The 27,349-nt window shown below is 35.4% G+C and overlaps 2 protein-coding genes across 2 annotated transcripts; both read right to left on the bottom strand.

Moving 5' to 3' along the window:
- Positions 1 to 1,088: 1,088 nt before the first annotated feature.
- On the bottom strand, positions 1,089 to 6,264 carry LOC110450159. The gene is made up of 6 exons (XM_021497444.1): positions 5,964 to 6,264; positions 4,972 to 5,163; positions 3,831 to 4,007; positions 3,218 to 3,438; positions 2,507 to 2,724; positions 1,089 to 1,903 (listed from the first exon to the last, which is right to left on the bottom strand). Exons 1-6 carry the CDS (start codon positions 6,072 to 6,074, stop codon positions 1,815 to 1,817), a joined length of 1,008 nt encoding a protein of 335 aa, XP_021353119.1. The 5' UTR covers positions 6,075 to 6,264; the 3' UTR covers positions 1,089 to 1,814.
- A 2,298-nt stretch (positions 6,265 to 8,562) lies between these two features.
- Positions 8,563 to 23,168, bottom strand: LOC110450121 (Parkinson disease 7 domain-containing protein 1-like). The gene is made up of 8 exons (XM_021497390.1): positions 23,104 to 23,168; positions 22,669 to 22,745; positions 21,618 to 21,723; positions 19,469 to 19,576; positions 18,921 to 19,018; positions 18,446 to 18,539; positions 17,428 to 17,539; positions 8,563 to 10,801 (listed from the first exon to the last, which is right to left on the bottom strand). Exons 1-8 carry the CDS (start codon positions 23,153 to 23,155, stop codon positions 10,774 to 10,776), a joined length of 675 nt encoding a protein of 224 aa, XP_021353065.1. The 5' UTR covers positions 23,156 to 23,168; the 3' UTR covers positions 8,563 to 10,773.
- Positions 23,169 to 27,349: the final 4,181 nt, after the last annotated feature.

Genomic DNA, 27,349 nt, shown 5'->3' with positions numbered 1-27,349 from the left:
AAGGCCCCGAAACATCCCCGCCAATTTTTAGCTCAATGGCACCAGTGGAACAGGAGAAGTTTAAAACGTGTTTTTTAAGATGGCGGCCATCTTGGATTTTGGACCGACCCGAAAAATAACAACACTTGGTCAGGACCATCTCAGGATCATTTCATACAAGTTTCAGCTCAATCCCACTGGTGGAACTTGAGAAGAAGTTTAAAATAGGTGTTGATTAGGAAAACCATGATTGCGCAATCATGTTACAAAATGACTGCCATGTTGAAGTTTTGACGGGGCTAAAAAATAACATCACTTTGTCGGCTTCCTTTCCTAAACATCCCCACCAATGTTTAGCTCAAACGCACCAGTGGAACTGGAGAAGAAGTTTAAAATGGTTTTTTTTAAGATGGCTGCCATCTTGGATTTTGGACAGACCCGAAAAAAAAAACAATTCGGGTCAGCTGAACTAAAAACCACAAGGCACATCGACCTTCATATCACATTTGGTTACGATCACCAACATTATAACTATTCGTTTCATACACATACAATAACAGTTTTCTCTTTAATTTGAGGATTGGAACCATGTGATTGAACTATGAGATGAAGAAGAACTCGAGTAACTTATGTAGAAGGCCTAAATCGTGATAAGAGCGACTTACAAATAATGTATTCATCAAATAGAAAAAGACAACTCGATATCCTACGTTGATCACATGAAAGTAACGATTACCTTAGTTTGCTATTACAGTCGGTGGGGGAGAATCATAATAAAGAATGAGAATGAGAATCATAATCTTTATACAATTTGAAGATTTACTAACTCGAGTTAGATAAACATGATCACCAATCATCACTCGTTGGGGAACCTCTGTTTATTCTGTAACAGATCAGGCCTGTTTTCTAAAATCAATTTCTGTGTCGTAATAGTAAATGATGAGGTTATCAATATAGGGAGATAGCCTTGCGATAACTATATAAAACAGGGATGAAACATTAAGGTCAGTCATTTTCCAAGATCTTGGAGTAGCCATGCTAACATGTAAGGTGTGAAACGTTAAGCAGGTCAACTGAGTGAGGTTTAAAAGGAAAACAAACTTGTCAGGTACATTAAAGAATTTATTGAAGCAGAGAAAGGTACATAAAACAGGTATACCCATGTATAATCATATATAACTTAATATTCTCCACAATTAAAACATACAACGGAAACATGTCTATATTTGTACACCTTTCCTTTAAGCAGTTCCACAGGGTATTCTCTAACAAATATTCTATAACAGTCTTTCAAATGTTTTAAAATTTTAGAAAAAAAAAATTCTTTGAGAAAATTTGTTGAAAAATGTTCAACTTTTGTGAATGTATAAGTGTAAATCGATTTATAAAATAAACTGCTACTGTACGGGTAGAATATATATATAGAATTCAAGAAAACTTTGATGTGACAGCTTGTTTTGAAAAAAATAATCGTAAAAAGTGACAGTTGTAAAAACTCATATTTTAGTTTTTGTTATTTATAAAAAAACAAACCTAGTATTGAATGAAATCAAAGATTATTAAAATTTTACTTATCAATTTTTCATATCATGCATAAATCATATTAGAAATACTTCATTATCATACTTTGCTCGATAAAAAGCAGTATGGTGAATTGTATATCTGGATGTCCTTGAGCATCTATGAGGAAAAAATCCTAGTCACTAGCAGAAATCGTTCCTCAACATTTCCTGTGACTCCTATCCAATAGTTTTACTTTTTTCTATTACAATTCAGTGTTAAATTGACTTGCTTTATGTCTAGTTCACAGTCTGGAACACTGTTGTCCTCACACATTACACCATTATGGGTTTGTTACTGCCTACATGTTGGTACTCTGTGTTGTACATCTTAGGAGCTGTCATAGCAGACTTAGATCCAGGAGCTGCAAACAAAATAACAGAAGTTCTACATACATGTATAAATAGTTCAAACAGTCAGGCACATTTTATTCCACATCATATTTCCTCTCAGTTTTGAATTTCCACATCAAATTATCATAGCAACTCAGCTGAATAGGTCTAAAATTATTAAATATTAGGACTGACTATATGAAATAAATACAAACATCTTAAAAAAGACAATTAAAAAAAATAAAAAAATATATATATATTTATATATTGTGTAATTTTTCCGTATGGTCAATAGAATATGTAAACCAACATGATCAAATGCAAACCAAAATATTGTCCTGATCATTATTAGGAAAAATACTCAAAAAATAACTAAACGAATGAATCAAAACATTGTATATACATAATCTCAAAACATTCACCATCATTTATGTCATGTTTACAAAGTATGTTTTATGACAGCAGACTCAATTTCTAACATTCAGTCATAACATGGAGTTAACATACAAACTGAATCATTCACAGATCATTGAATGATCAATTTTCTAATGAGGATTCCTGGTTTCCTGCTAGGGAACCATTTTAATTTGATATATCCTATTCTTTATCATAAACAATGTTCGTAATAAACTTACGAGGTAGCGTCCATGGGGTGTCCACTGGGCAAAATTGATTTTCTTTAGCCTTCACATCTGAGGGCTGCATGAATGATTCGGTGTAAAGAGTTTTGAGTCCAGCATGAGGTACTGGAATCATTGGCTTTGGGGCACGGGGAACCTTAGTCCTGCTTTTAAACCAGATGGGGTCTACCATGGGCAATGGTTCTCTTGGGACTGTGTCTTTTGGGATGGGACTGGAAAGGAAGGAAAGAAGAATGAAAAATTAATAAACAAACATAGCATCTATGCACATTTGTATTACATAAACCGTATGTAATGATAATGTTTTATTTCATCATCTTGTTTTTTTTAGGGAATATGTTCATCAAGTTTTAAGCATAATCTTATGAAATACATTTCGAAACAAATGTGATAACGTAAAATGATAACAATATAATGTCAAAGATTTACATGTTTTATTATGGCTGTCACAATAGAGACCATAAAAAAGGTGGGAGGACAGAATCTAATAGTCAAGGATGACCTGAGAAAATTACCTACATCTAACAGTTCTATAATAGTGATATAATTATGATATTTTACACCATTACTTTATTAAAGGATATTAGCGTTGCTTAAGTCCATCTGATCAAATAAACGGAGTACATATATTCTGTACCCATCTAGCAAATATGACATGTTCAGTTTTCATTACAAGTTTGTTTTATAACTCTACAAAGTCCTTACTTGTGTTTCTGGCCGTGACCCCAGGCCTTAGGGTATTCCTCACACTCCCAGTAAGTAGCAATGTCCTTTTTAGGGTATTGTTTGAGCTCGTTGCCAGTAAATGACCGGTGGTCTTTTTGTGTTGTGGACAGGTAAGGGTCCAGTTGTCGGAGTATACCTTTGTCTCTCACATAGAATGGATTTCCCTGTAGTTTGGGATTCTGTGTTGTAGCTTGGCCATACTGAGAAAGAGTAACACACACTCCATTTAATCAGGTTTAGTGATTATAATGACACAGACCTAGTCTCGTGATCATGAAACAGTCTTAGTCTTAGTCTAGATTATAAACACAAATTACAATGGTTAATATAAATGTTAGAATAACATCCCTTTGACAGGTAAGCTAACATATATCTTTAAGTCAAATTGAATTCCCTTCTGATTAAAAAACTAGAAAATGACAATTTGCTCTTTATGATGATATACAAATTTATTTATCAATTAAATTGCATGTATTTAAGATAATTTGGCTACTGATTAGTGATAAAAAGAAGGGAAACAAACAACTTGTATGGCTTGTTATAGCTTTTATGTTCCAAATACCGTATTTTTATAAATTTGTGTTATACACACCTTTGAGGGGCCCTCCCGGTGATGATCATTGAGGCTGTATGATTGTGGAAGGTTCAACCCAGCCGTGTCATCAAAGTGGTACTTGTCTCTGATGCCGGGGGGAGCAGAGTAACATTCCTTTGTTTCTGATCTCTGATTTCCCATAGTCAGAGGTTTTCTCCATCCTCCTTTGCCAAGCTACCAAAACATAAACATCAATAGTTACAATACAGAAAAAAATACAAGTCAAATCTAGCTGTGATGCTAAGTGACAATTACATTGGTTGTGTATTTCAAAAATAGTTTATCTTTTAATTGTTCTTATATAGCGAAGATTCATATGAATCAAAACGAAGTGGGGTCATCTCAAAGCAAGTGACATTACCAAAATCACACTATATAAATTAGAATAATTAAGTGAAAATATTTAGTGAAAAATGTTATAAAATAACATGATAATAAGTGTACTATGTACATCAATATCTTAGAACTCATTTCAACTTGAACACAACTATTGACTACTTACTTTTCCTGATATTAAGTTAATTTATAAAACCTTTAAGCTGTTAAATTATAAACTTAGACCAAAAGAAGCTAAAATAATACACATGTTTAAACTGGTCCCAAACATGCATTATTCTTGATATTATATTTGGGTATAATTAAACTGTGTATCTTTCACCTGGAAAAGTCCACTGACTGTTTTGTCTTTTTGTATAGTTTGATGATATGGGGACAGTGAGAATGCATTAAGAGTAACGTGTAATCACATAATATTAAAAGTTCTGGGTACTGTTGGACAGAGATGTTTGAAATTACAGAATGGTGTAGGGTAGTGTGGGTTGATGTATGTGATACCGAGTAGTATAAGATTATATGGTAATATCATAGTGTATGGGTTATAAAGGATAGTATTGGAGAGTGTACTATATTGTGGGTTCTGAGGGGTGTACAATTCCACTAGCCAGACATCCAAACCTAGTTATGTTGAGGCTAGTGAAGATATTGTAATATGTTCCAAGAAGATATAGGTTGGGCCGGGTAGTAGAATTTTTCAAACTTTGTCTGCAAGCTAGCTAGAAATTGTACACCCCTGGTGATGTGTTGTGTGATAGTTACAATGTAGGATATTGGGTTATAAATAAAATTGTTTAAAAATTACCTTTTCTGCTAAGTCCTTAACATAATCAACTTTCCAGTGACCAGGTGGTTTCTTGTATAAAGGGTTCTGGTAAGGGCTGCCCTTAATGTATTTACTATCATGTGTTTTTCCTGTTGTGGTTTCAAAGTGCTGGTCACGTGTTAACTCGTCCTGCTTGGCCAGACCAGGGGGCAGTGGTTGATACAATTCTGTCTGAAATCATAAACATGGGTAAGATAAATATGTATCAATATACGAAGTCAAATGCATTCTGCAGATATGTCACATGTGAAATGATAAACATCTAATAATACCTGTAATAACTATAATCAGTCATTTATAATGCATATATATGCACAAGGAGAATCAGTCATTTATATTTGCATAATTATGCACAAGGAGAATCAGTCATTTATAATGCATATATATGCACAAGGAGATTGATTTATTGAATAACGAGTAACCAGAAAATACTGCCCAGTAAATATGAAATACAGGGATAATTTACACTTTACACCCCTCAGAAAACACCATTTGTTCCCTTAGCGGCGTCGTAATAAAAGCTCACAGAGCTTATGTTTGTTGTTGACAATTGTACACGACATTAAATAAAGATTATTATTATTATTATTATTATTGCTTTTAAAACAATGAATAACGGTATCTCGGAACGGCTATCCTTTAAATCAACCATTGGCATTGACTTAAGGCCATAATCATTATAGTATATCGATGGAGCCCCTGTACTTAAATTGTATCTGTCGAAAAGCTTTTCTCTTTTCATCTAAACCCTCATCTGACATTAATATTACCCTGTAGACGTAGAACTATCAAGATAACATCCAAAATTATACCAATAACCAATGTCATGAAGACCCGACTAATGTTTGTTATTTATTTTTAAAGGTACAGGATATTAGTCAGTCGAATGATGTCAAGCAAAAAAAAAGGTGTTCAAACAATAAAAATATTACACTTAACGACAAGTATGGTTAGTTTAACATTTTCTTTACCTGGAAATCCGAGCTCGGAAAGTAGTATCCCGGTCTGTAATGATGTCCAACACCAGTTGATGTCATCTGCCAATCCTGGCGATGTTCACCGTTTACTTCTTTAAAACTCATGTTTTTTTCACGTTTATTACTTTTTATGGATATATTTTACGATTTTAAGATTATGTACGAACTATAAAAGGGCTAATCCCCTATAAACCCGCCACATGAAAGACATGAAAACATAAAAACCACTCTTCTTACATGCTCAGCAGTCCGACATAGCTTCCCACTGTGTACATGTAACCATGTAAACCGCAGTGTGTTATGGGAAAAAGGAACGGGAGACAACCCCTGTAAATCAATTGTTAAATTATACAGGTGGCACGTCACAAACATTTTACCAGGATTTTACTTGAATCTGTGTCTTTCTAAACCTTCAGTCTTCTTTGTGACATGTAGGATTTACATCAATGCAAAAGTAGAAGTAAAACTATTCAGATAGCATCCAAAATTCTACCAATAACCAATGGCATGAAGACCCGACTGATGTTTGTTATTTATTTTTAAAAGATGGCAAGCAAAGAAAAAACAGTGTTCAAACAACTTATGATAAAAACATAACACACAACGACAATTATTGTCCGTTAACATTTTCCTTACCTGGAATTCCAAGGTGTGCTTGATTTGATTTTGCATACATTAATAATGCCGGATATTTAATTTGTTATTACTAACAAACGGACCGTGGCTAGTACTCCGTGTCAAAGCGCATTATTCTTCTTAGTAAAGGACTCGGTAAACATTTTTCAACAATTCGTGGTGTACTTTAAACACGCTTGTGACTATTAAGTCACCTCATGCTCATGCAATGATTATTGGTTGAGTAAAACAAGACTTTAATATGTACCGCCTAGTACAGCTCGGTTCCAGGGGGAAATCGCACTTGCGTTTATTTACCTGCTAAAATCACGGTCTTATTCTAATTCCGTGCTAAAATGTTTTCCTGAGCTTGGATTCATAATCAAAATACCGATTTTGATTTTATAAAAGGGCAATGATGTGCGTGATTGCATACTTGCCAACTCTCCTTTACAGGGAGACCCCCGATCGCGATTTGGACCCTAACAGTGAGCATTTTCAACCAGTGAATATATGCTAAACTATTTCTTATTTCTAATTTCTGATAAATTCATCTGAAAGAGAAACTCAAAAGATGCCTTTACAAGTGACATTTTCCTTCTAGGGTGTATATACAAACATTTAATTTATGCTTTTAGTTTAGGGCATGCGTTATCTCCGCTACAGAAATTTAAAAACAAAGTAGACCTTTATGCGTTTTTCAAATATATTACAATTATTATCTGGAATATGTTTGAACGATTATTGCTCGTGGTGGGTTAATGATTTCTTATCATCGTACTTGTAGATCTGGTAAGTTCTAGATTCTAAGTGAAAATATCGACTTCTTATTTGTAAGAATGTACGTGCCATTGTTAGAGTTCTGCGTGACAATGACATAAATCATATATCAAGTATGAACTGTTGCTAATGATAGCACGGAATTCTAAGTCCGTGATGATAGCGAGTCAGAAAACTTTAAATGTAGAAGCTGTGGTAAATTGATGCAAAATCAATAAAAATGTATCCGAGTCAGAGGAATTATTTTACGTTTTACATTTAATTTGTTTTATATTATATTGTTGCAATTATCATTTGTTCTTAAATCAGTTACTGCACCACAACCTGTTATAAACAAGACCACGCTGTTTCGATCGTAAAGGCAGTATACGCAGCTGTCACCCAAACCTAATAAACCGATTCAGGTTGGTCAATAGTGATTTTCGTAAAAAAAAAAATGCAGGCGAGTCCCAAACATTTTTTCTTCTTCAAAATTTTGACGAGTCCAATACTAGGAGTTATACGTTAGTGGGCCATGAAAACACACTCACTAGAAAAAACACGAGTCTAGAACTGTTGCAGTCATGTTTACACAGAAATGGATAGGAACAGTGGAACAGATTGAACTGGCGCTTTCTGTTTTAGGTTCCGTCCATGTATTTAAATATAATTGAGACTTGCGCACCAGTGTATGTGGGTTCTACATGTAAATGTCTCTGACATAAAGCATCAATCACTTTGACTTAAGGAACTATTCAAACCTTATGTCGAACATCTACATATAACAGAACATTGACAGAAAATTGTCACGTAAAATTTCAGACAATTTAGATCTCTGGATTCTGATATAACCTCCGACAACATAATAAGTACAGACGGCTATATGGATACCGTGATTATTAACTCTGATGCACGGGATTAATTAGTTACCTGTCTACAATTTTTAAGCCCCCTCCCCCCCCCCCCTCCCCCATGTGGGCACGTGACAGTTTTTTCTGTGTTTGTTAAAAAAACACCTTCCTTTACCATATCATTGCAATATATCTGCCGATTTTGTCACTGTACGTACAATCATAAGTAACATTTCAGTGCAGTTTGACTGTACAATCGGCGTACGTCGAATGGCTGAGTGACAAAGTGGAACAAAATCTGTGTGGGTCGAAAGACTGACACAGTTATATCAAATGAAAGTGAAAAGAAACAACACATATATAATGCACTTAGCTTAAAATGTTTACTTCTTTTTATTATGATAATTATCTCATTACCAGTTGTAAATTTAAAATGAAGTTGATCACAAATTGGAATATTGCACAATACATCATTTTTCGTACACATGCACTCTTACACAATACATCGGACATTACGTATGACACAAACACGATTGATATAACATGAGAACAGATGAAATCGCCCACAATCTTTCCATGGTTAATTCAACAACTATTGTAAAACATTATTGTATTGTTGTTGAATGCCATGGCTGCGTTGACATATGCTTATACGTGTAGCAACTATGGACATGTCAGAAACCCATGAGTAACCCGATTGTAGTTTTCAACCCACAAACAGCTAGCTGCAACCCATATGTGACTAGCTAGTACATCATTTGTGACTAGCCATCAACCATGGGTTAGCAATACATGCCGATGTCTTACAGCAAATTACTAGGGCCAAATTTTCTGCATACATTTATAGTCCACTAGGACATGAAGAGCTGCAAATCTATGAGGAGTCTAAGTATCCATAGACTCCTACTAAGTACTATCAACTGGAAAGTAAACTTTAACATTCTGATGGGTATCGTGGAAGATCACGCCAGTCATTCATAAAAACTATTTAAAGCACGCTGCATAATATTGGATTCACATTCAGAGTGGGTCAAAGTCATTCAAAAATAAGCTGCATGAAATCAATAATGAAAACAAAATAGTTTGTATTTCTTGAACCCGATGTCCAAACCACACTCAACGACCTGCAGAGAAGTATGTAGTTGTTCCTGCGGACAAAGCATCTAATAATTTAGCGCAGACATCTATCTGTCAAAATGTCCAAGTCTGGTGTCAGGACCAGAGGAAACTCGGGCTACTAATAATTTAATCTTTGACTGCAGACACTATTACATTACCTACTTGGAAAAAGGATTAGGATTGCTTGATAGCCAAGAAAACATCACCTATACATTTTCCAAGTATTCGAAATACGACAAACTAGCTAATCATGCTTCTGTATTTACTATTACAACTACAATTTACTTTCCTCGTTTTTACTTGATTCCAAAAACTTCACATGAATCCCCATTAACAGTATTTTACCGAGGACTCTTTAGGGTTACAGTCGCATTGTGACACTGCATACTCCGGAAGTGAAATTAATGGAATGTGGATTTTGCAAATACAAAAGATCTTTAGGTCAATCTTGAACACTCTTTCCTCAAAAGTTCGTCTGTTTACACTGCCACACCTCATATCAAACTGAAAGAAAACATATGCTATTATGAGAGCTTTCCTTCAAAAGCCACAATAAACTTGCTGAGTTCCTTAAGCTTGTTGACAATATTTTTGGTGAGTTCATCATCAGTGGCGAGATTTCCCAGCAGTCTTTAAGCATTCCTATGGGAACATGCTTTGCACCTTAGCTTGCCAACTTGTTTTTGTTTTCATACGAGGCTGAACGTATGAAACAAAATAAAATTAAAAATAAATCTTCATGTACAATTTAAAATGCTATCTGAGCAAACTAATAATATAACTTACGACAGCCTACTGGAAGGTACAACATCACAAAATATATTTCAAATGCTGTCATACTCAAGAGATGAAATTTTGGAAACAGTGTTGGTGGAATATTGGGTAAAGTAGAACCTCAATCTTAACCACCTTTGTTCTCAGTGGATAATGCAGACACCTTCATTTCCAGATGATAATTATCCACTTTAATTTTTAAGTAGATCATTATGCAACCTTTTTTTGTTTCAAGTAGATAATGAAACCACCTTCATTCACAGTAGATGATGCAGCCACTTAATTTTAAAAAGATAATTCAGACACCTTCGTTTTCAGTAGATAATCCTTTGTCACATTTTTTTCGAAGCAGACTATCAAATCACGTTTGTTCACAGTAGACAATTGAACAGCTTTGTTCCAGTAGATAACCAAGTCACCTTTGTACCCTGTAGATAATCAATTACTATGTAACTTAGTCAGCCACCTTTGTTCCCAGCAAAAGTGCCTGTAGAGTGAATAGTACTGGTAACTGTGATGATGTTGTTTAGAAAAATTGCCTTTCTTTCCTCTTAATCATACTAATTGGCTAGAAAGTGGACCCATTAGTCCCCTGGACAAATGGCTAGATAGTTGGCCAATCTATCCCCAGAAACACTGGCCGGAAAAACTGACCAATCTGTCTCCTTCAACACCGACTGGGTAGTTCATCGTGGACTCATCACCTTGGCATGCCTATTAAAAAAGCAAAATGACTAACTTACTTTGAAAGCTGAATTAAACATATATCATATACATGTAGTAATAAGGATGGCACGTACAATGTAAACAAGAGGCCCAATGGCCTTAACTGTCAAATGAGTATGAATACAATTGTTACTTGTGATGTGACAAAGAATAAAAGTACATATGACCAAAGTCGTTCTTGAGACACTGGATTGGTTTTTAACAACATTTATATAGAGCTAGCTAGTATATATCAGTTAAATGATAAAATCATACTGCAATGAAGTGCCCAATAAAAGGGAATGAGATAACCTGCAATCATATGATAGGAAAATATTCCCTATATAAGCCATAGCTAACAATACACCTTGCCCAAGGGGAAAGGGGGAAGAATGGGTGACCTGAGGGTAATGAAATTAACAATTTTGACAAAGCACGTTTTGCACCTTTCCATCCAAAACAAGAGTTCCGCGAAGCGGTACATGATACGCCCGTCAGATGTCGAATGAGCAGTTTGCCAGAAAGAGCCATTGCGTAGAAATTGTGTTCCGACAATTCTACATAAGGTCGTAAGTCCGTAAATTACTGAAGTTTGAAATGAATCCATTCAAAATTGTTCAAGTTATTGAGCGGAAACTGTTAAGTCAATTCTATAAAGGGCCATAACTCCCTTAATAACAGGCGGATAATGGTTATCAAACTTGTGCAAGCTTCCACAAAAATAAACCTTCCAATGAAGTTTGAAATTAATCTATTAAAAATTACTGAAACTATTGAGCGGAAACTGTTTCGGCAATTCTACAAAGGGCCATTATTCCGTAAACAAGGGGCAAATAATATTGGTTATCGAACTTGTCTCAGCTTTCATGGCAATGAACCTTCCTACCTAGTTTGAAATGAATCCATTCAAAATTACCCAAGGTATTGAGCGGAAACTAATATGTGCCCGCCCGAACGAGTGAAAACATAATACGTCCAATCATTCGACGGGCATATAAAAAGGAATTTATTCTAGCATATGTGGGTCTCCGGAAGAAGATTGTTGAAGGTTTAGCCAATTTGACCCCTTTTGACACTGCTATTCAGGTACCTGGAGGATCAAACCCATATTGAGTATTAATTCTGATCCCGATATCAGGTTGATTACAACCAAGTTTCATCAAAATCTGAGAGATACATAACGTGCATGTAGTGTCTGAGGAGAAGTCAGAAATATGATTGTTTCTGGTTATGCAATAAGTGACCCCCTATGGACCCCTTCTTGACTCTCCTTGAGTATAAATTCTGAACCTCATTATTTATTATTATATGTACATGTGACTTTGGTGAAAATCCACTTGTAAGTTCCACAGAAGTTTGTGAAGGTTTTGCACTCTGTGACCCCTTATGGCCCGACCTCTCAGCTTCTAGGAGGTCATGAACAGCCTCATTTTGCTGTATGTTTGGCAACTTCAAAATCTTTCCCCTCAGGGTAGAGATTCCCAATATCACCTCAAAGGGGTGTGTAACTTTAACTTTAAGTTTCATCAAAATCTATTTGATTGTTTCTGAGAAGTTGAAATTGTGATTGTTTACACATGAAGGATAACGGTCGAGATACGACGACGGACAAAAGGCAATCACAACAGGTCAACAGAGTGACTCAGGTGACTTGAAAAAGGAAATCTTCAGTACAGAAAATGAGCTCCATAGTTAGGCCGTGGAATATACAGCAAATGGCATGGAATAAACAGTATAGGTCATGGAATCTACAGCAAAGGGCAGGAAATCTACAGTATAGGGCATGTAAGCTACAGCGAAGGGCATGGAATCTAGGGCAAAGGGCACGGAATCTACATCAAAGGGCATGGTTTCTACAGCAAAGGGCATGGGATCTACATTCAAGGACATGGAATCTACAGTAAAGGGCATGGTATTTACAGCAAAGGCCATGGAATCAACAGCAAAGGGTATGGAATCAACAGCAAAGGGCAGGAAATCTTCAGTAAAAGGCATGGAATCAACAGCAAAGGGCATGGAATCTACAGCAAGGGGCAGGAAAACTACAGCAAAGAGCATGGAATCAACAGCAAAGGGCATGGAATCAACAGCAAAGGGCATGGAATCTACAGCAAAAGGCATGGCATCTACAGTAATGTGCATGAAATCTACAGCAAAGGGCATGGCATCTACAGCAAAGGGCGGGAAATCTACAGAAAAGGGCAGAAAATCTACAGCAAAGGGCAGGAAATCTACAGCGAAGGGCAGGAAATCTACAGCAAAGGGCATGGAATCTACAGCAAAGGTAATGGAATATACAGTATAGTGCATGGAATATACAGCAAAGGGCAGGAAATGTATAGTATAGGGCATGGAATCTACAGCAAAGTGCATGCAATCTAGAGCAAAGGGCATGGCATCTACAGTATAGGGCATGCAATCTACAGCAAAGGGCATGGAAGCTACAGCAAAGGGCATGGAATCTTCATCAAAGGGCATGGTATCTACAGCAAATGACATGAAATCTACAGCAAAGAGCATGGTATCTACAGCAAAGGCCATGGAATCAACAGCAAAGGGCATGGAATCTACAGCGAAGGGCATTGCATTTACAGCAAAAGGCATTGCATCTACAGTATAGTGAATAAAATCTACAGAAAAGGGCATGGCATCTACAGCAAAGGGCATGGAATCTACAGCAAAGGGAAGGAAATCTACAGAAAAGGGCACGGCATCTACAGCAAAGGGCATGGTTTTTCCAGTATAGGGTGTTGAATCTACAGTATAGTGCATGAAATGTACAGCAAAGGGCGTGGAATCTACAGCATAGGGAATGGAATCTACAGTGTAGGGAATGGAATCTACAGAATAGGGAATGGAAACTACAGTATAGGCAATAGAATCTACTCAAAAGCAAAGGGCATGGAATGTACAGCAAAAGGCATGGCATCTACAGTATAGTGAATAAAATCTACAGAAAAGGGAATGGCATCTACAGCAAAGGACAGGGAATCTATAGCAAAAGGGCAGGAAATCTCCAGTTAGGGCATGAAATCTACAGCAAAGAGCATGAAATCTACAGCAAAAGGCATGGCATCTACAGTATAGTGAATAAAATGTACAGAAAAGGGCATGGCATCTACAGTATAGTGAATAAAATGTACAGAAAAGGGCATGGCATCTACAGGAAAGGGCATGGAATCTACAGCGAAGGGCATTGCATTTACAGCAAAAGGCATTGCATCTACAGGATAGTGAATAAAATCTACAGAAAAGGGCATTGAATCTACAGCAAAGAGAATAAAATCTACAGCAAAGGGCAGGGAATCTACAGTATAGGGCCTGTTATCAACAGCACGTATACGGCATGAAATCTACAAAATCTACAGTATAGGGCAGGAAATCTACAGCAAAGGGCGTGGTATCTTCAGCATAGGGAATGGAATCTACAAGATAAGCTTGTAGTCAAGAAAACACAATATGCACGGAAATCTACAGCGAAGGGCAGAAAATCTTCAGCAAAGGGCATGGAATCTGCAGGAAAGGGCATGGAATCTACATCAAAGGGCATGGTATCTACAGCAAAGGCCATGGAATCAACAGCAAAGGGCAGGAAATTTATAGTATAGTGCATGGAATCTACAGCAAAAGGCATGGCATCTACAGTATAGTGAATAAAATGTACAGAAAAGGGCATGGCATCTACAGTATAGTGAATAAAATCTACAGAAAAGGGAATGGCATCTACAGCAAAGGACGTGGAATCTATAGCAAAAGGGCAGGAAATCTCCAGTTAGGGCATGAAATCTACAGCAAATGGCAGTGCATCTACAGCAAAGGGCATGGACTCAATAGTATAGGGCATGGAATCTACAGGATAGGGCATGGAATCTACAGTATGGGGAATGGAATCAACAGTATAGGGTGTTGAATCTACAGTATAGGGAATTGAATCTACAGTATAGTGCATGGAATCTACAGCAAAAGGCATGGCATCTACAGCAAATGGCATGGAATAAGCAGTATAGGTCATGGAATCCACAGCAAAGGGCAGGAAATGTATAGTATAGGGCATGGAATCTACAGTATAGGGCATGGAATCTACAGTATAGGGAATGGAATCAACAGTATAGGGAATGGAATCTACAGTATAGGGAATGGAATCTACAGTATAGGCAATAGAATCTACAGTATAGGGCCTGTTATCAACAGTACGTATACGGCATTAAATCTACAGCAAAGGGCATGGAATCAATAGTATAGGGCATGGAATCTACAGTATAGGGAATGGAATATACAGTATAGTGCATGGAATGTACAGCAAAGGTAATGGAATATACAGTATAGTGCATGGAATGTACAGCAAAGGGCATGGAATCTGCAGAAAAGGGCATGGAATCTGCAGGAAAGGGCATGGAATCTACAGTATAGGGTATTGAATCAACAGTACGTATATGGCATGAAATCTACAGCAAAGGGCAGGAAATTTATAGTATAGGGCATGGAATCTACCGTATAGGGTATGGAATCAACAGTATAGGTTGTTCAATCTACAGTATAGGGAATGGAATATTACAGTATAGTGCACATGGAATCTATAGCAAAAGGGCAGGAAATCTACAGTTTAGGGCATGAAATCTACAGCAAAGGGCATGGCATCTACAGCAAAGGGCATGGAATCTGCAGAAAAGGGCATGGAATCTGCAGGAAAGGGCATGGAATCTACAGTATAGGGCATGGAATCTACAGTATAGGGCCTGTTATCAACAGTACGTATACAGCATGAAATCTACAGGCATGGAATCTACAGTATAGGGCAGGAAATCTACAGCAAAGGGCATGGAATGTACAGCAAAGGTAATGGAATATACAGTATAGTGCCTGTTATCAACAGTACGTATACGGCATGAAATCTACAGCAAAGGGCATGGAATCAATAGTATAGGGCATGGAATCTACAGTATAGGGAATGGAATATACAGTATAGTGCATGGAATAAAGGGCATGGTTTCTACAGTATAGGGTGTTGAATCTACAGTATAGTGCATGAAATCTACAGCAAAGGGCGTGGAATCTACAGCATAGGGATTGGAATCTACAGTATAGGGCCTGTTATCAACAGTACGTATACAGCATGAAATCTACAGCAAAGGGCTCTACAGTATAGGGAATGGAATATTACAGTATAGTGCACATGGAATCTATAGCAAAAGGGCAGGAAATCTACAGTTTAGGGCATGAAATCTACAGCAAAGGGCATGGCATCTACAGCAAAGGGCATGGAATCTACAGCAAAGGGCATGGAATCTACAGCAAAGGGCAGGAAATCTACAGCAAAGGGCATGGAATGTACAGCAAAGGTAATGGAATATACAGTATAGTGCCTGTTATCAACAGTACGTATACGGCATGAAATCTACAGCAAAGGGCATGGAATCAATAGTATAGGGCATGGAATCTACAGTATAGGGAATGGAATCAACAGTATAGGGAATGGAATCTACAGTATAGGGAATGTAATCTACAGTATAGGGAATGGAATCTACAGTATAGTGCATGGAATGTACAGCAAAGGGCAGGAAATTTATAGTATAGGGCATGGAATCTACCGTATAGGGTATGGAATCAACAGTACGTATATGGCATGAAATCTACAGCAAAGGGCAGGAAATTTATAGTATAGGGCATGGAATCTACCGTATAGGGTATGGAATCAACAGTATAGGTTGTTACAGTATAGTGAATGGAATCTACAGCAAAGGGCATGGTTTCTACAGAATAGGGTGTTGAATCTACAGTATAGTGCATGAAATCTACAGCAAAGGGCGTGGAATCTACAGCATAGGGATTGGAATCTACAGTATAGGGCCTGTTATCAACAGTACGTATACAGCATGAAATCTACAGGCATGGAATCTACAGTATAGGGCAGGAAATCTACAGCAAAGGGCATGGAATGTACAGCAAAGGTAATGGAATATACAGTATAGTGCCTGTTATCAACAGTACGTATACGGCATGAAATCTACAGCAAAGGGCATGGAATCTACAGTATAGGGTATGGAATCAACAGTATAGGTTGTTGAATCTACAGTATAGGGAATGGAATATTACAGTATAGTGCATGGAATGTGCAGCAAAGGGCATGGAATCTACAGTAAAGGGAATGGAATCTACAGTATAGGCAATAGAATCTACAGTATAGGGCCTGTTATCAACAGTACGTATACAGCATGAAATCTACAGCAAAGGGCATAAAATCTACAGTATAGGGAATGGAATATACAGTATAGTGCATGGAATGTACAGCAAAGGTAATGGAATATACAGTATAGTGCCTGTTATCAACAGTACGTATACGGCATGAAATCTACAGCAAAGGGCATGGAATCAATAGTATAGGGCATGGAATCTACAGTATAGGGAATGGAATCTACAGTATAGGGAATGGAATCTAAAGTATAGTGCATGAAATCTACAGCAAAGGGCATGGAATCTACAGTATAGGGCCTGTTATCAACAGTACGTATACGCCTTAAAATCTACAGCAAAGGGCATGGAATCTACAGTATATGGCAGTGAGTCTACAGTACATTGGGTGTTACACACTTATGTAATACACATGCGGCTAATTAAAGGTTCTCTGGTAAACCTACTTTGGGGCACACATGAGGGTTAGATTCTGTACTGCGGTCAGTGTTGACTGGACATTCTGACCAGTGATCAAGTGGCGGTCAATGATGATATGAACAGCGTCAGGTTCACTGGCTGTATAAGATAAAAAAGACAATTCATTAGTTGAGACAATTTAAAAAAATGTATTTCCTGTTACAGAGCGAGATTGGGCTATCTTATAATTTAGTCGAGAGCTAAAATTCTGTAACATAATCCCAACCAAGCCAAAAGCCGAGTTTAGAAAGTTACAGAATTTAGAGATAAACTGACCTTGCTCAGATACAGGTCATTGACTTTTTCTCATGCCTTTAAATTAGGAAAACTGTTCAATTTCACTGTAGTCTACAAAATTTAAATATCCCGTCTGGTGCTTCAAAAAAAGTTTCCGCATAAACAATGTAGTCTGTCATTACAATAAAGGAAGTGTATTTCACAGTCTAGGTTATATCTTATCTACAAAATCTTACAATATCAAAATAATACATACCACGATAAAATATAATATTTATAATATGGCTTTTCAATTTCAAGCATTAGCACATGAATTAATCCATGTGTAAAATTCTAGCATTTCTGGTCTAATGATTCTGATACTTCAATAAATATTAGCAAACACTTACTCTCCCTACAAGATTGAAACCGAAAGCAAAAACTGCACATGATTTGAACTTCAATTTAAAGCAATCATGAAAATGACATTGCAACAAATGAAACCTGTTTAGTTTCAATTAAATAGAAAAGTATATGCATATATCTGCAATATGTTAATATGTTAAATTTTGGGGTAGAATGTTTGTGTTTGAATGATTACTGCACGTCCCTTAAAAGCTATAGAATTTAGGCATTTATTTTGTAGTCTACAACCAATAAAATTGTCAACTCCTCTTTATTCCTCATTCTGTTGCATGATTTGCAACATGCCACTTGTGAAAATTTCATATAAAAGTTGTTTCAACATCTACAGTCTGCAGATTCAGTTTAATTTCTGTTATTACTCACAATTATAATTTCCACCATTATCTTTGATGAAATCCTCTATGATGATGGAAAGGGAAGGGAAGTCTGCAGATCTAGCGAGCTCAAACACTGAGGGCTACAAATGATATGAAAAACATCTGAATTTGTGAAATCAAATATCTCACTAAACCAAAGCATTTACTATTGTTCTGTGTGGTACATAATGTTACAGTAGGGCATGAACGGAAGGTTAAGGACTCTTTGACTTGAGTAAATTCAAATCATAGTTTTGAAACTGAAAGTTTATTTATGAGTGACCTTGACCTTTGATTATGTGAGCTCAAATGCAATCCCATGTATTTTTGGTCTACATGCACAAGATACCAGACTGATTTACAAAGTTTGACTTTAACTATAACCATCTTTAAACTTGATGAGGGGATGCAGGGCTGGGTTGGGTTGAGGGAGGGGATAAACATCACATACAAAATGTAGCATTTAGGTGTCCTCAACTTACACCTGTAAGACTGTAGCTGTCAAAACACCAAGTACGTCCATCACCTTTCCGCGCAGCACAGAGGCCCGCTACACCAAGTCCAACAGCACAGATGCCTTCTGTATGACCAATACAATAACTTGATAAATGTAAAGTAAACTAGCATGTTACATAAATATATAAATTCAGTATTCTCACTCTTCATTTATCATTATGTAATACAATACTCCATTTATATAACCATTCAGTTATTTTTTTGTTTGAGAATGGTTGTTCTATCAAATTCTAATTCTAGACCTACTGACATTGAGATATTGATAAAAAGACAGAATGACATGCTTTATTTTGTCTTACAAATTGAAATAATTGCAGTGTTCTAGAGTTGATAAATGCTACTGATAGGTGCAATTTGACAAAAATAACCTACCTATTTGGAGATATATATATGCTCATAAGGAACTTTCCTCAATGATTAACAATTGCTGGGGAAACCACTGTGATGTTACATGTAATATGTATATAACCTAGGTTAGTATTGATTTGTTACTGTGTTAGGTTATCTAACTTACTTTTCTCATTGACAAAATGTGAGAGAATCTGTCCTAGGTGTTTATCAGTGGCCAGGTCTTGTAGAGCTCCGGGGGCAGAGGGCAATAATAGGGCACTGTACCGCGCAGCTTAAACATTCATAATGACAACATACAGTATACAAAAATTCCATTAAATTGTTTCTGAAAAAATATTTTGATCAAATGATTTTATGATGATAACTAAATGAATATATAATACACAGGGATATTCAAAGCAAGATTAGGTTAAACAAGTCATCAACACAAGTTTTCAAAATGGTTTTTGTTTGGAAAGAATTCTGAAAACCTACTACTATTTTCATCATTTATGTGTAAAGACAGATCCTTGTGCAAGCAGGTTTAATTCTGAATATTTTCAATATATTTTAAAGTGAAAAAATGAAATATTTGTATTTGGTACTTGATGTTTTTTTAATGAGGTTTGAACATTACCCCCATTCCTAACAAGCACACCTACCATTTTCTGGTCCAAATGTCTTTTTACTATAAGTTACTGATTAACATAAAAAAAAGTGTCTAATATGGCTATTTTTAGTGTTTTTAAAGGTTCTGCTATCATTCTGATATCGAGTAGTGGCCAGGGAAGTTATTAGGCTTCGTTCAGAATCTGTTACCATCCATGTGTAGTAAACTTTGACCATTTGCTACAGCTGTGATTCTAAATCCTATATTCTGCTCTACTTAATTATTTCTTTAAATGTTTTAAAAATGCTTCTTGTAATTTTCAATCAAAAGGTAAGTTTGGTATAAAAATAATTGTTGTAACAAATTAAATGGTTTTGATCATGTAGTCATAAATGTATTGGGTTGTTCACATGAACCGGGTATATTTCTAAACATTTTCTTCAGGTTGGTAAGTATGGATTATGAAAAGTTCTTTTTACACAACCAATAAGTGTTTCTATGTGAAGTTTCGATGACTAGTACGGTATGTACACTGTCACCTTCATCAGTGAAGGTGACAGTCACATAGAGCATCAAACGTGAATGTCACATAGAAACTGTTATTGGTTGTGTAAAAAGAACTTTTCATAATACCGGGTATATTATCTGAAATGTTTGGAAAGGTGTTGATTTGAACCACTTTGATTGTAACTTGATACTATCACTTTTGTGATGTCATGAATAATTATGTAATATTTTATATTTAAGGAAGGCTGATTCCAAGAGAATTGCCTAGCTGCCCTATTTCCTTTTTTCAATTTGTTTAATTTAATGATTTATAAAAAATTTGAAAGTTTAACTTACAACAAGAGAACCTCGATTACGCCCGTCGAATGCCATATAATGTTATATACTTTCTTACATTGAAATAAGATATCTCTGCATCATTCTAAGAGTGGTTAGCTGACATGCTGTAAAAAATGTAGGAGAAAATCTCTGGACAAAAAATCAAATACTGGAATGAACAAAAGGCAATAACTTTTGCAAAACTTGTCGAATCAAAATTCTTTTAAAGGAGACACAACTTCAGATCATGATTATAATGTATAACAAGTTTCAAAGAGATCCGTTGAAAAATGTAGGAGGAGATTGCTGGACAAAAATCAAATACTGAAATAAACAAAGGGCAATTACTTTTACAAAAATTGTTGAATCAAAATTCTTTTCAAGAAAAAAACAAAACAACATATCATGATTAGTTAGCCTACTAAGTTTCAAAGAAATCCGTCAAAAAATGTAGGAGGAGATCTCCGGACAAAAAATAAAATACTGAAATGAACGAAGGGCAATAACTTTTGGAAAAAATTGTCGAATCAAATTCATTTAAGAGAGACACAACTTCATATCATGATTATATATGATGTATACCAAGTTTCAAAGAGATCGGTCGAAAAATGTAGGAGGAGATTGCCGGACAACCAAAAGTTTATACCGGACGGACAGACAACCCCATACCATAATACTTCCGTCAAATGTGACAGTCGTATAAAAATCAATAAATTTGCACAACAAAACAAATAGTACATAGATGAAAGCAAAGACATATACATGTAGAAACACATAACTGTATAAGATTTTAGAACTGAATATATATCCAGTTGCTTTGCAGTCTCTTATACAAACAATATTGCAAGCAACAAAATAAACATTTAAGTCACATCTGATTGCAATATAGAAGTGTTACCATCAACTGTGTCCAAGGCAATAGGTGTAGAGGAGGCCTTGCTTCGGAACTCATTGAACCAACGCCGGTTACTCTCATCCTGTTGTGTGTACTCCACATTCCGACCCTATCACACAAAATCAAATCATTCATAATTACATTATTTTATTCATTCATACTTTCATTTGTGGCAATACTCTTCTCTTTTTATTCAATGAAGAGATTTATTTATGAGAGTATCAATATATATACCGATTTTCAGCCTCAAAAAGTACCTGCGCAAATTACATGGGTTTTTACGGTATATAACTGCAAATCTGTTTTGTAAACTTGTGTGCACAGGCATGGCTACAGTTTTACATATATGTAGAACATGCTATGCTGCCAATATTTTTAAGTTACAAATAGCAGCTAAATGATTGTAAGTCACCGCTGACACTTACACGATTGCAAAGAACAGGTGAAGTGTTTGAAGCTTTGAATCACTCAAATGGTTTACCTGTGATTTACATTGGCATTTTGAAAATTGAAAAAAATAGATCGTCTATTGAAATACAGTGTACCAGGTATTTGATTTTTTTTCTTTCTTATTTTTGTATTTATTTTTGAGGAAATTATCAGATTCTTTAAAATGCAAAAATTGTCTCTGTACAAATGTACTAACCCTTGTTTTTTAATTATAAATGCTTAATACTTGAGAACTTACACATTCACTTTGTTTTATAGATTTGACCTTATCCTAAGCTTATTTCAAATTTGAATTTGATAGCCATGTCATTCTTGTTGTCACATTATCTATACTTTCACTTTATGCCTATGTATAGAATGTGTGTGTGTTACTGCATGAATAAATACACTTGCAGGTTTTTTTTAAGTGTTGTCATGCGTCTTGTTGTATCAATTGATTCACTATACAGAAATGGGTACATGTGTAATTCAGGCTACATGTGCATATACAGTGTATGTATCATGCTCAAATAGTTAAGTTGCACATTGATTTAAGTGTAGGGCAGTTTTCATGAAGTACCGAAACGACCGGGTACCGAAACGACTGTACCCCGTTTTCACCTACCCCTGGCGACGCCAATTGGATGTTGAAGTTGGAGCTCGCTAGATTGTATGCCTGTATAAACGATTGTGCAGAAACACCTGTCAACATAGGAAAACAAATAAACACACGTACATGTATGTAAACAAACAGAACAGGAAACGCATGCCAGCACAGACACATCATGTACATTTACATTTAGTTATTTACCATGTTAACAGAGATGTTTGTCAACACAGTAACACATCTCAATGTTTTCCTGCTCCCTAGAATCTACTGTTCACTTTCAAACTGTACAATTTTAATTTACTGTAACAACTGACACGCCCCCTCCATCTTTTAAAGTAATAACTATCCCTCTATTGTGTATGTAAAATAAAAATAATAGTATTTAGATCTACTGTTTTCACATTCAAGTAGATGGTGTTTGTAATAAGTATGAATCTGGTGTAAATGTACCTTCATTTCCTGCACTTAGTACAAGAAGGCAATTTGGTCTGGGCGCAGCCATCTTTATTGGAAAATGTCTGGGTTTTTTATCATTAGAGTTACCTTTTCTTGTGTTGATTGCTTACAATTTGCAGGTTGTCCTAATTTATTTCTGTTGCAAATGTCCAGTGAAACCAGTAGTTGCGATTAAAACGGTTTAAAAGAAGTAGAAATAAAGTGATAATAAAGTGTATCTGGAATTAATGTATGTAGTCAACATAAAATCATCTTTTGATATTATAAGACAACAATCCACAGACATCACTGAACGTAATATACACCCATGCCACTCCTAAGGGTAGGCTACCGCTTGCAGAAATAAGAGAGTGCATTTGATTAGACATCTGTTATCCACTCAACCAATCAAGTTGCTTGATACGTCATCAGTCTGGACTACACGTCAACATGGTAGGTATAATTTTGTGTTCCCGTTGAAAATGACAAACAATGTATCCAATGAGACAATTGAACAGGATTGTGTCACTTTATCATCAATATATACAAATCAAGTGTTGTGTCACTTACTGCTAGTATAGCTGATACACACAATATAGCCCTTCTACTTCTTTGCACCACGGCGCGGGGTTGCAGTAACGTAACTGACTTTACTTTAGTATTTACGTACACACATGATCACAGGTCCCGGACATATGCTAGCATATACACATCATATTACTATTAGTGTATCCAGCACACGTCCGTCCGCTGGTACTGTCTTAATTGATACTGGCCTCTGGCACCGAATCCGGTTCGACACCAAACAGTCTCTCGATTCTATTCATGTATAAGTTAGTGACAATATATGAGAGTACTCCAACAATATGAGAGGCGCTTTACAACAGGTTGGGCACCACGGCGCATAAGGGTAATAATCCTGCATTTGGGTAACACGTACGGTAGTTATACCAATGGGAGAAACAATTTTATTACTGAAGTTGAGAATGAAAAAGATAACACAATGAAGTACATTTGTATACAAAAAAAATATCAATTCTGATGTCTAACTTTTTGTGATATGACAAACCATATCACTGACTTTGTTCTCCATTGAAATTGTTACCTAAATGCAACATTATAAACTTATGTGCCCAAACTGGGCAAAGACTCTATACTTAAAAGGAAACAAAAAAGTGCTACATCTTCGAGGGAGCAATATGTTCTGTAACATAAGAGGATGCAGGCCAGCCATTTTAATAATTAGGGTAGTTATATCCAGTTTTGAGAAATGCATACAAAGAATAAACAGAGAATTGTTCTATGGCCACCATCCCTTTAAGTTTGGTTCTATTCATAATAATAAACTTACGATTGTAGCATATGCACATATATACATTCTGTTTAGTGACATTAATATCATCGGGTGGTGCAGTGGATAGTGCACTTGCCTTTCACCAAGGTGACCAGGGTTTGATTCCCAGATCGGACGTGAAAAGGTTGGGGGCACCTTCCCGACCAAGTGGGTTTTCTCTGGGTACTTTGGTTTCCTCCCACAATAAGACTCCCCCGGGTGCTAACATCCGGGTCAACAAGAGTGATTATTATGAGTTGTTAAACAAATAAAGTTGATGTTTATATTAATATCATTCTATTTGTTTAACAATGTCCGATCAACACTCAACCAATCAATGCTACATGTACTTATGTGAAGTGCTGATATATACTCCTGAGGCAAATTATCAACATATATTATTAATGTTTACATATAACTGCTTATAGATGAAGAATAGAGTTTGGAAGATATCTGCACAGCACATATATGAGCATATGTCTTTAAATAATTGTTGCTATAAATGGCAATGTCATTTTCTTTTACATATTTATAATATATCATATATACACGCAGATGCAATAAGTGTAAATTAAAAAAATATTCAGTTTATCAATTTTAAACTTGTATGAAGTTTGAAGTAATATGTACAAGCTGCCATAATGATTAATAAAGATAAGATTATGATATATTTTTTATATATTTTAATGACAATCTAAGATTGCAAGTATACATATCTACATTGTAGTGAAAAAATATGTACATGTATAGCTATATACATCTCTACATGATGAGGATCTGATGGTGTATACTAGATGCCCATCAACACTATTCAATTTTGTCATAAATTTGGTATCTTTATATATGAGTAACTTTATTGTAACAAATATCAAAATATGCAGATTCAGATTGTTATTACTATTATATATATATATATAACACAAAAAATAATTGTTCTAGGGGAGACAATTTACTTTCATAAACTACAGAGTTAACCCACTTACACTAATTTATACGACACATGTATGTTTTGGTCTAGATCTATAATTGCAAATGTTTTCTCCATTTTTGATTTTCAGTCGGCACTATTTAATTTCCAAAGCCTGCTGACTGTAGTTTTATTGCTGATCTGTACCTGTGCCTATATTCGATCCATATTTCCTAGTTTTATAGACAGAAACAAAACAGGGTGAGTGTGAAATACATTTCTCTATAAGCCACTGTATATTTCTCTACACAAGAAGCATTGGATAAACAATTTGGGTAAATAAGATAGACAAGATAATGTTGATGTGTTGATAGGGAGAGTAATACAATAATGGGGAAGGATTTGTCTTGTAGTCTTTTTGGGGTAAGAAAAAAATCCAATGTCAGTCTAGATTTCACTTGTCAGGTAATTATCAATTATGTTAATAAAAAGATTATTTTCATTAATGAAAATATGAAAAATACTTTCATATAATATATATTACCTAGATTGACATTTTAACAGAAGTTTTTTTATAACAATCCTTTCTTAACATACTAATGATAAAAAAAAAAAACAGTTTTAGAGGTTTAAAAGTAAAAGTGTTGTGAAAATCATTGGTTACACAATATACAAAATGTATATATATATATATATATATATTCCTTGTCAGATGTGTTGCTAAGTTACAATGACGTTTTTTCTCTGTTTTTTCCCCAGACTTTTAGGAACCTTCTGGAAGTGCGCAAGAATAGGTATGTACAGAATATATTAACAACAAGTTTAATTCATTGTTTGATTGTTTTTGTGTTTTTTATTTTTTTGTAAATCTGGCGAGCAACTGTCTTTATTGACCTGTTAACAGGTGAAAGACTGAGTCCGTACGTGGCATTCTGCTGTATTGGGATGGCAGTCAGTGTGCTGTTTCTGACTTAGACCGTCAAGCGACCACATCATTAGGACTAAAACGTTTGATAGCTGGGACTACAACTAAGTATGAGTGAGGAAGAGAAAGAAGATGACTATCTTATCCACTTTAACTTTGCTATAGATGGAATCAGGACGAGTCTGTGAAAGTACAAAGCAAAAATGTGTAAAACTGTATCTGTGACTGGTTTATGATAATTAAATGACAGCTAAATTGCCTGAAAATTGGTACATATACAGATGATAGATACTGTGCGTGAATGGTGATGATACAGAGGTGGATCTAGTCAAATAATTAAGGTGTTTTATACTCTAAGACTCTGTTATGATGATGTAGATAGAAAACCACATTGTCTGAATTAAAACTGTACACACCAATATTTAATATAAAATATGATTGAATGTTTTGATAAAATCTAGCATTTCTAGTATTGATGTATATGTGTGTTAAGTTCTTGAAGTGAAAAAAAAAATGTTTACCAGAGTTTGTTTAAAATTTGGACATATACAAGAAATTGTATTAGAAATTAAAACACCATGCAGAATTTTGTTTGATCGATGATAAAAGAATAGATTATATTGTTTTGAAAAAAATAGAGTTTTACTAAAACATATTAGCATAAATTGTTTAAGATTTATAACTAATATATACAGGAATTCAGATAATTTGTCATTTCTTATGAGATATATTATAATGTATAAGAGTTTTTCACTTTGTAAGCCAGTCTCTGTTGAGCCAAATTGAAACAATGGCATTACGTTTCATAAATGTGAAAAGAAATGAAAGCTCATCTGAGAATTTTTTTATCACATGATCAGTATTTTTGCAATTATTGTGTAAAACACATTTTAAGGTAATTTCTGATGTCCAGAATACCGCCTTCATGATTCTTTTATTTATTGTCTACATTGTGATGTCACAGTATAATATGGAGGTACATACATGTACATAACATTTCATTTGCCATTTCATGGGTCAGGTGACCTCATTTCTGTCATATTACATCAGTGCATTCAAAATATATGACCTGGTTTTATCACTGAAGGATACAGTA

The sequence above is a fragment of the Mizuhopecten yessoensis genome, unplaced genomic scaffold (genome assembly GCF_002113885.1).
Source record: "Mizuhopecten yessoensis strain PY_sf001 unplaced genomic scaffold, ASM211388v2 scaffold4999.3, whole genome shotgun sequence".
Taxonomy (NCBI): domain Eukaryota; kingdom Metazoa; phylum Mollusca; class Bivalvia; order Pectinida; family Pectinidae; genus Mizuhopecten; species Mizuhopecten yessoensis.
Note: the sequence above shows the minus strand (reverse complement) of the source record. Positions and strands in the feature narration are given on the sequence as shown.